The 10410-nt window shown below is 42.0% G+C and overlaps 1 protein-coding gene across 1 annotated transcript in view; it reads right to left on the reverse strand.

The window, feature by feature from the left end:
• LOC104622450 (protocadherin alpha-C2-like) overlaps positions 1 to 10410 on the reverse strand; it is a gene marked incomplete at its 3' end in the record, with an annotated part of 13116 nt that overhangs the window by 2369 nt on the left and 337 nt on the right. The window contains 3 exon segments of the mRNA XM_010289239.1: positions 3 to 24; positions 8485 to 10407; positions 10409 to 10410. The exon segment at positions 10409 to 10410 is cut by the window's right edge and continues 337 nt beyond it. Coding sequence (XP_010287541.1) covers positions 3 to 24; positions 8485 to 10407; positions 10409 to 10410 — 1947 coding nt within the window.

A 10410-nucleotide genomic window follows, 5' to 3' on the forward strand; every position in this document is an offset into this window, starting at 1 on the left:
CCAGTCAGGATTGGGGTGTTTTGGCTGTAGAAACAAAAGCCCAGGATAACGTTGTTAATGTATGTTAAGTGTGCTGAAAAGCATATCCATCTGGCTAATTTCTTCAGAAGGGTCTATATGGAGCTACTCAATTTTTGTGAACATTCAGAACTGCCAAATCCTTGTAAAAATCTAAAGAAACTTTCAAATGGACACAGAAATTTTCTCTGTAACAAAGAAACTTGTTTGCATGCCAAGGCCTTTGGCTAGAGATGATCTCTGTGGAACGACACTTAATGCTGGAAACCGGTGGACAGTTATTTCATACATTCATCAACATTCTGGGCATAGGGGAAAAAACCTTATCATAAATTCATAATATACATTGTTTACCTGATAAGCTAAGGAAACTTGAGCTCCTGCACCGAATAGCATCTGCCTGATGACGTATAAAATACAGCCCCCTCTGAAGGGGACATGTGGGGTAGTCTGTGAGGTTTCTGCTAGCATTTAGTGTACTGCAGAAGGTTGCACTAGATTGTATCAGATTTGTGGATTACAGCAAGTCTTTTATCAAAGGCAGATGTGTTCTTTCATAATATCAAGAACTACTACATTCTCCTTATTTATGACAGGGCATAGGAGATGCAAGGGGAAAATAGCCAGCAATACTCTGTGACCAACAAACCTCAGCATATGTGGATTTGCTGCGGAATGCCTTGCTAAATAAGGACATAGTTAAGAAATCCTCTGTTGATCAAAAATTGCTCCAGAAAAATCTTTTTTTGATGGTCAGGGGACCATCACAATAATTTTCAACTACACCAAATGAATGCAAGCTCAGGTCCTTTAAAATTAAGCCCTAAGCACATAAGGTTATTTCTCAGGATTCTCAAGACATTATTCTGTAGGTGATATCGCAGCCAGTGCTTAACCCCACGCACTTAGAATTCTAAGAGAGAACTTATGTCCAGAAACATCCTGGACTACACTCATTCCTGGTGTGTCTTGTACAGTGCCAAACACACAAATAATATATGACAGTAATGGTTTAATTCTCTTCAAGCTGTTGGAGGCAGATCAGAAATTAATTTTGTCCCATTACTTGAAAGAGAAAGTGTCTCTGCTCTGAATTATTTAAAGCCAACTCTGTCTTTCCTCTTGAGGTTTGGGGTATGCTTTTCCCTGGATCAATAGGGTTTATTCAAATAAAAATGGAGCCTGTACAACTTACACTACCACTCTATCACCATATTTCCCAGGTCCAGGATCACTCAAGACTGAGATGCTCTTGGATGATGTGCATCCTAGAATTCTTTATGGTCTGAGTTACACAAAAGGGAGGAGGCTGCTATTTGCAACCACACATTAAACATCTGTGCTAGCAATTTCCTTCCCATTTAGCACCCAGTTCTCTGGCATGCTCAGGTTCTGCTGAGTTTAGCTGAAAGTGGCTTGACAAGGAGCCCATTATGCCTGGTTCCAGTATTTTCTGATTCATTCCATTTTGGCCACAGTCCCAGGGATGTCAAGGCAACTCTAAAGTCAACCATGCAGTAACAGTCAAAGAAAGAGAATAGAAAATAATACACCCTTACCAGACCCTCTCCTGAGTTTGCCCTTCTTGATGTATGAAGAATGCTGACACCCTTATGGTGAAAACCCTTATGCTGACACCCCTTATTGTGACACCCCTTATGATGGGAATTTTCTTATAGCAGGGGAACTGCCAGAGTTGGGGTGGGAGGAAAGCCCCTTTGCTCTTTTTTTGCAATGGGAGAGGCGCAGATTACTAATTTGTACAGGCTTATAGGCAGGGAGGAGGAGAAGTCTCACCACAGACCCAGGCAAAACACAGATGAAATGAGATTACATCAAAGAGTTGGAAAAGTCTGACATGAGTTGGGTAGGAGTAAGAAAAGAGGAAAACAGCCACTCATTCACAGTATATAGATTTTTGGTTTTCAGATGAGACCTTTCCAGCTCTTGGCTAGAAAAACCTATGTTTTGTTGCAGTAGGAACTTTCAGATACCAGATCCTAAATGGGTGATGATAGCTGGAGAAACTCATCAATTAGAAATTCATCATTCATTCATTCCACATGCATGGACAAACATTTACCATGTCAATATAACAGAAACAGCAGCAATTAGTAGATTATGGTATTTTCAAGGGTTACTAACCAGAAGCTGTGGTATCTTGTGGCTACTCCCAAACCGTTCTCTATTTGCTATTACTCTTTAGACAGGGCTGTAGTGCTGCTCCCGAAGGAGCACAAGAAGGAGGGAGGGGACAGAATTGGAAAAATATACTCTGTAGATGGAAAGATCTATTGCTGCAGCTGACTTTCAGACCTTTTGGGGGCTTTTTTGTTTTTAACTGTGAAAAATTCAATGTCTAGGACTTCTCCACTTTTTGAAGTCTTCACAGGAAGAACAGGAGGAGCAGGCAGCTGGGCAGCAGCCTGCCTTTGTCTAAACCTGTTCTCACCCAGCTTTACCATGTGTGCACTGCTTGACTGGGAACTTTCAGACCTCAGCAAGAGACGCATGTTTGTCCCACACTTGTGTTATCACAAGCCAACGTCCTGCAACTTGCAAAACTGGTGAAATTCCAGTATCGTCAGTGTAACTGGCTTCTCCTTTTATTCTGCTACAGACCGTAATTCTTTAAGATCCCCTTTCAATACACCTTTAAATGAAATTGGGCAATTAGGAGTGAGAAAAGCAAAAAAACATGACCAATAATAGAAGTGACAGCACAGTAGAAGAAGTAAACCTGTTCAGTAATATCTTCCCCCAACTCAGATGTAGCATTGCTGATTCTTATGGATCCGTCAGGCATTCACAGTCTGCATGCTTGGGTTGGCTTATATCTCTGGCTATGAATAGTCCATCTTTACCAGACCACCCACTGAAACCTGCCACATCAACGTGTGCCAACACACAGCACATAATCACTGTGTCATGACACAAAATGGCCCATCTCAATGTAGAGCAGTGTCTTCAGCACAGAACCAGGAGACAGGAGTCTGGACAGGAGCTGTCAGTTGGCTCCTCTGCAAAGCCTCTCACAGGCTTTGCTTTGAGAAATGTAGCTGTGTCATAAATCAACACCAGGACAAGGTACAGCTGACCAGGAAGCATGAGTACAGAGAGGAAGCACAAAGAGGAATACAGAGTCTGAAGTTGTCCAGATGCTTCTCAGTTATATATCCCCATACTCTCGCTATGTCACACAGTGCTGACGAAGATATTATTGTTCCTTTTACGTCCCCAGCTCCCAACTCATTACAAGACCCTGTTTATCACATGCCAGCCCCTTCTACTAAGGTAATCTTAGCCTGCCATTTCCCTCAGAGATTTTTGGAGGCCATGTATCAAGTCCAGTGGTCCTGTCCTTATCACTTATCAGTGGAGGTGAGGGAAATCACACGATCCAGCACAGAAGTAATCAACCGTTCCCAGTTTCCCCCATCACTGGCTTCTTCTGATTTAGTAACAGCACACAACAACATATTTGTGAGGAGTCAAAATCTACCCAGGTGCCTATAGAAGCTGTTGTCACTGCACCAGGTGAACACCTCACCCAACAGTTTGCCCCTGCCAGTTCTTCCAGGCACCAGGGTTACATTCTGCCAACCACATAACCACAAGCATTAATGTGACTAATCATAAACAAGCAACCCTATTTGAAAGTCTGATAGACAAAGCGAATGTATAATACAAAATGGAGCCACCTTAATAGAAAAAAGGCTTGTGCAAAATTTCACACAGTTGTTGTCAAATTGCACAGCATAAGTTAATTTAAGAATCATTTCATTGGTTCATCGAGAATAAATTTAGTTGAAATAAATCATTACAAACATTTTGCTCAGTTCTCTTTTTTAGCTAATACGTTAACACAGCAATTACTTGTCCGTGGGATAGAAGGAATTTCAAACATTTTTCTAACAATTCATGCAAATCAATGCAAGGGTTACCATTCACTTCAGTGGGTGTTAGAACAGGGCCTGCTTGAGGTAGAGAAGTGTGAATCAAACATTTACAAACGGTTACCAGATAATGAGACTGCTTAAAAAATCCCACTCCATTCCTATTTCCACACAAATGCACAACAGAATGACATAAGGTATATTTATCAACTATATCGACACTGAAGCAATAATAAAAGGCCTTTTAGAATGCCAGACCACATACAGCTCTGCTTATTTTCCAGTAAGACAATGCTCACAGATGTGGGGAAACAGAAGCTTCTATTCCTGATTTCCTTCTGTTAATGTTTAGAATTAATTTGATGTGGAGAACAAACTATAGACTGAACAAGTGTTTATCATACAAGAAATGAGAATGGAAACTGGAAAAGGGTGTAATTCACAAGCCCAAAGATTTTCTTCCTGACAGTGTTCATTTGCATTCTGAGAAAACCATGGTGAAGGGAGCAGACAAGTGCATTTGTAAAATATATTAAATGAGTTCCATGAGAAGGAAATCTCCTCTGCTTAATATTGGATGCAAATTTCTGCTGGCACAGCAGTTAAGCATCAAACCATGAGTCTGACTGCCCTGAAGCACAGAGCACTGTCCCTGCTTAGCAGAACAGGTTCAGATGCTGCCACTAAACAAAAGAACAAACATTTATAGTTAACCTTTACAATGTCAGTGGGGCTGGAGAATTTCTTAAAGGCTTAAGTTCTTGAACTGAGATTGTAAGATATTCCACCATTAATACCTTTAAAGCCTCTGTGAGAAATCTCTTGGAAAGACTGCCCCAAACAATGCTGTGGGTTTACTAGATTTAGACACTTCAAAACATGCCTGCATTTTAAAGCAGTATCAACTCAAGTGTTGCTTGTTTTTTTCCATGGGTTTAGCAAGCTGGTTTTGAAGTGTAAAATACAGAGGAACAGCCAGAAACAGCAAACAGTTTACAGCAAACAACCATAAAACTCCAATGAACCCCTGGGTCTTACCATCACTAATGTGCAGCTTTTGTTTCACTTTCTGAAAGCATGCCCCATGCAAATCTACTTATGAACATCGCATGAAACGTCATATTTTGTCAGCCACATGTGTCACCACACAAAAAAGGGTACAGGGAAATGTATAATCAGAAGAGCTATTCCTATCAAGTATCCAGACTGCCCACTCATCACTAGGAATGTGCCAGGATGCCTCCTGCGGCAGAAAACTCCAGTTAAAACATATATTGGTTTGATTGTTATTCCCTGCATTGAAGGGAAAAGGTTGTCACGAGACGCAAGATATAGCCAATGAGCTTAACTGCACAGAACGTAAGAATGAGATGGCAGAGATGAAAAGACAAACCAAGGACCAGACACTACTCAGACATCACTTGGCATCTTCACAGGCAGATGAGGAAAGGGAGCCCAGACTAAAGCACTGAAACCTTTTCTGAAAATGATGGACCACCACTGCAGCAGCGCCCAGTGACAAAATCACATCTTCACACACCCCCTTCACATCTGCGTGCACCCCATTCTTGAAAGACAGGAATCCAGGCTGCCCATAACCTCCCACAGTGCCAGCAATGAAGCCACGGTATTTTGCTGCCCCTATATTTTGCCTACACTGCCTACCTGTAGTTATCCAGCTGATGAGAGCGCAATACCCATTAACCTCGTGTTCTGATCCTTAACACCAGGCTCCTGCCAGCAATAACTGTTTCTAAGGTTTTCAGTGCAACTGTGTTAGTACATTTCTTCATTTACAAAACACACTTGGTTTGAGATGTTCTTACAAACCTATGAAGGACCCTACAGGCAAGTAGGGTGAATGCAGAAGCATGGACTGTCTTGCAGAAACAAGCTCCCATTCCACTGTCACAAGACTAGCAGTGCAAGTCAAAATAATCACAGGAATCAGTGCTTCAACAGATACAAAGAATTCCCTAGCTAACCTTCATACACTGGGTTTTTCCCTCCATCGCATCCTTCTAATGACCCAATGAAGTCAGTCACAACTTAGTGTAAAATAATTATTAACATCTTTGACCTTACTAGTAAATATGAGTAAACAGTAGTAAATATTTATTTACTAGTAACTACCAGTAAATAAATAAGATCTTATTGCATCTACTGGTACTGAGATTAATCCCAAGTAACTTTGAAATATTTTTCCTCTTAATATATAACAACATTTGCAAAACATAGCCCCTGTGAAACCCTATGTATGATATGCATGTGTAGAAAGCCCCTTCACCTGGTCCCATCCTCATCACTGAACAACTGATAGAACATAGATTTCCAAAAATTGGGGAAGAAGAAAGAAAAAAAAAAAGGACTTGTTCACATTATCCAAAAGTAACATACGCATCAGAGATTAGCTTTGTAAATCAACACAAGGACAATGATGTCTGTTGCTATGCTTCGCAGGTGAAGGCATGGGCTTTTAAAGACTGATTAAAGTTCACTTTAACCAAAAAGAGAAACACAGCTCTCTGAAGTCTCATAATACAAGGATAATTATCCTTTAAAAGTAGAATTTAGCGTTGCTAAGCAATGGAAGGCATCTTCAGTGCATATGCTGAGTTTGAAACAAGGGAAAGATAGGATTTTATAGTATGTAATTAGCTAGGAACCAGTAATTAGGGAATGCCATTACATTCACCCATTTTCTCATGTACACCTGGCATTGATACATCTTCACAGCATGTACTACCACAGGACAGTTTAAGAAGCAGAGAACTAAGAAAAGAACTTGCCACAAGTTGAACTTGTCAGAATTTCACCTCTGTTGAAATCATACAGAACTATTTGAATAATTGATTCCTCTTTTGGATCATAACTCCACACAGGCAGGCATTCATTAGTTTGTTCTATACATCTCTACTTCTGTACTCCAAGTTTGGGCTGGCTTTGCTGCCACTGCCTGCTCTGCGCTGGTGTTCAAAACTTGCTAACTCATTGTATTCAATGGAGTGATTCCCTAAAATGTGATAGGAATCTGTCTGTTAAACTGATTTCCTACCCCTCTTGCATCCAAAGTGAGGCTGTTTTCAATTGTAGCTCCTCTTTGCCCCCCCCCAAATCAGATTTAAGCTGTATATTTCACTCTCTGATTCTCCAGCATACATACTTATAGAGTATGTCTCATCTTCCCTCCTATATCAAACAGATTCCAGTCATTTTATTATACTCAGAAATATTTTAAGGTACAAAAACTGTGTAGAAAAAGAAAAAATACACCCCCCATACCCTGCCACAGTGATTTGTAGAAAAACACTGCATTAATTTATTAGTTTTGAATAGATGACCATTGCTTTCTAAAAGCATTTTTATGGAAAACTTGCTAGCCCTTAAGATTTGTGCATCTTTGTTTTTCGTAACAACAGTTACAACAGATGCCAACATCTTCATATGTGAATAAATATAAAGAAATAAAGAAGTAAATTATATTTCTGTGGCAAGAATACACAAGTCAGGCTCCTTTTTATCCCACCACAGTTATTCCCCTAGCTCTCCTATGCCTAGAGAAACAGCACAGATTAATGCACAAACTGATCTTATGCCATCTCACAACTGTATGGTACAAACACCCCACAGTTAATTGCAAAATTTTCCATTTGTGAACCAAAATTAGTCTCTCCTGTGAGTGCTTCTGGGTTTAGTTCCAACATGTGTAGAAAGGAAACTGCACAGAGCATGCAAACCGCACACTAACTGCAGACTGTCTGTATTGCTAGCATAAAGCAGCCATTAATTCTTCACCGTGGGAAGCTATTGAAAAGGTTAATACACTGCTGGTCAAACCATAGATATTAAACAATTTTCAATAGCAACCCAGCAGGTTAGAAGTTGTTTCACTGTAACATAATGATGGTAACTTGCTGTAATTCTCTAAAAAGACATCACTGAATTGTCACTCTCCAGAAAGTGTGAAATGCAGCATTGGGTAGAACAAACATTATCAAAGGAAGGATTGCAGTTTTCAGACAACTAAAACATGCCTGCGTTAGTAAGGAAAGCATATTATTGCAATGATCTAAATTCAACAGCTTTGTCTAGGGATAAAATCAATGAAATAGCAAACATCTATAACTGCCATAAAGTAATCTATTAATTTCCAGGCTAATCACTTATTATTATTTTATTTTCATTATTATTATTCTGCAATATTAGTTTTAACATAAAAAATTTAAGACCACATGTGTCATTCCCTAGCACTCTGTGGCAGCAGGCCATTTTAGATCTGTAAGAGAAAAGTGAAGGAGGCAACAGTTTATACAGCACATGCTGCAAAAATGAAGTGAATCTCAAACAACACACGCATATACTGAACTTACCAAATGGACCCTGAAAGTCCCAGTATTTACCTAGAAACAAAATGCATTGCACAGATTAGAATTCATTAGAATTATGTTTTGTAGCTCTGTCAGTGAGCCCAAAAGGTAATATGCTTAATCTGAGTTTTCCAGTTTGAACCTCTTCCTAAGTACAGATTTGCTCAGAGCACTGTGCTGGCCATTCATCAATGTAGCCTCACCTCATTAGGAGTAATGGAGTCATTTTTAAGTATGATCAGGTTTTGTGCGCTCTGCCCACTCTGTCCTGTCAGATGCCTCTCAGTCATCACTGCAGAGGGACCAGTAGTTCCTGCTGGGCCACAGGTATTGTAAAACATAAAAGTGTCACTTCCTGATCCTGCAGTTAGGCATGCTTTATAGCAGTAGGTCTTAGTGAGAGACCCATTGCCCCTCACTTCAATGAAATGGGGTTGTACTTTTAAACCGTGGGGCAACCTAGCATCGATGTTGTTGTTGGCCTGCTTGTACAATTCAGCAGGGCACCGTTCTCTGACCCCACAGAACCCTGCACAGCAGGAGTCCCCATACAGACTGTATCTGTAGCACTTGATAACAGTAAGCCCAATGATTGTGAAAAGGAAAACGAAGGAGATGGCGCTCAAAGCAATAATGAGATAAAGAGTGATCTCTGAGTAATTGCTCGGACTTTCAAAGTGCCTTCTTTTGTCAGGAATGATTTTGGAAACTCTGTCCACCACAGCAACAGTGATGGCGACTGATGAGGACATCGGTGGCTCTCCATTGTCTCTCACTTCCACCGTCAGGTTGAAAGTAGGTGTGCTGTCCTCCCCCAGTTTGCGAGTAGTCCTAATCTCCCCAGTATGGAGCTCTACCCTGAACAAACCTGGTTCTGAGGTTTGCACCAGGTGGAAAAACAACCAGGCATTTTGTCCTGAGTCCCCATCAATGGCTATAATTTTGGTTACCAAATATCCAGCATATGCCGAGCGTGGGATCATCTCCAGGGCTGCTGAAGTGTTGGTTGAGGTAGGATACAGAATCTGTGGAGCGTGGTCGTTCTCATCCACCACATAGATGTGGACAGCAACAGTGCTGCTCAGTGGTGGAATCCCGGCATCCTGAGCCTGGACAACCACCTGGAACTCCCTTAGTGTCTCATAGTCAAAGGACCTGACAGCATACATGTTGCCGCTATCAGATTTAATGGAGACATAGGAGGCAACAGGTAGCCCTTCAATCTCCCCATCTAGTAGAGAATAGGATACATAGGCATTTTCAGCGACATCTGGGTCAGTGGCTTTGATAGTGCACAGCAAGACTCCAAGGGGGTTGTTCTCAGGGATGTAAACTGAGTACACAGGTTCCTCAAAGTGCGGAGGGTTGTCATTGATGTCAGAGATCTCCACATGGATCACCTTCTGGGAGGAGAGAGGGGGGCTTCCAGAGTCAGTAGCCGTAACCGTGATGTTGTAGGCTGCTGCTTTCTCATGGTCCAGTTTGCCCTGGGTGATCAATGTGTAGGAGTTCTTGAAAGAGTTGAGTGTGAAAGGGAGGCCGGGGGGAATACGCAGACTCACCTGCTTGTTCAGCCCTGAGTCCTGGTCAGTGACACTCATCAGGGCCACCACAGTTCCTGCCTTTGCATCCTCTGGCACTGGGCTGTACAGGGAGGTCAGGACCACCTCAGGAATATTATCATTGGCATCCACAATGTTGACCAGCACTTTGCAGTGCCCAGCCATAGAGACAGGGCCCTGATCAGTGGCTTGCACATAAATCTCATAGGAGGATGCCTCTTCATAGTCCAAGGTACCATTAACCCGCACCTCCCCTGAGTGTGGGTCCACACTAAAGAGCTGCCTCACCTTCTGTGGGGTGTAGCTGCCAAAGGAGTAGATCACATCCCCGTTGGAGCCCTCATCAGGGTCTGAGGCATTGAGTTTGACCACTAGTGTACCAGGTGGGGCATTCTCCAGAAGGCTCACAGTGTAGGTGGAGCGGTCAAAGGCAGGTGGGTTGTCATTGGTATCCACAACTCGCACAGAGATCTGGGCCGTACCAGACCTGGGGGGGTCCCCACCATCCACTGCAGTAAGTACCAGCTGCTGCAGGGCACTCTGCTCCCGGTCCAGCGGCTGGCGGCC

Source organism: Phaethon lepturus, unplaced genomic scaffold (genome assembly GCF_000687285.1).
Source record: "Phaethon lepturus isolate BGI_N335 unplaced genomic scaffold, ASM68728v1 scaffold38406, whole genome shotgun sequence".
NCBI classification, from domain to species: Eukaryota; Metazoa; Chordata; class Aves; order Phaethontiformes; family Phaethontidae; genus Phaethon; species Phaethon lepturus.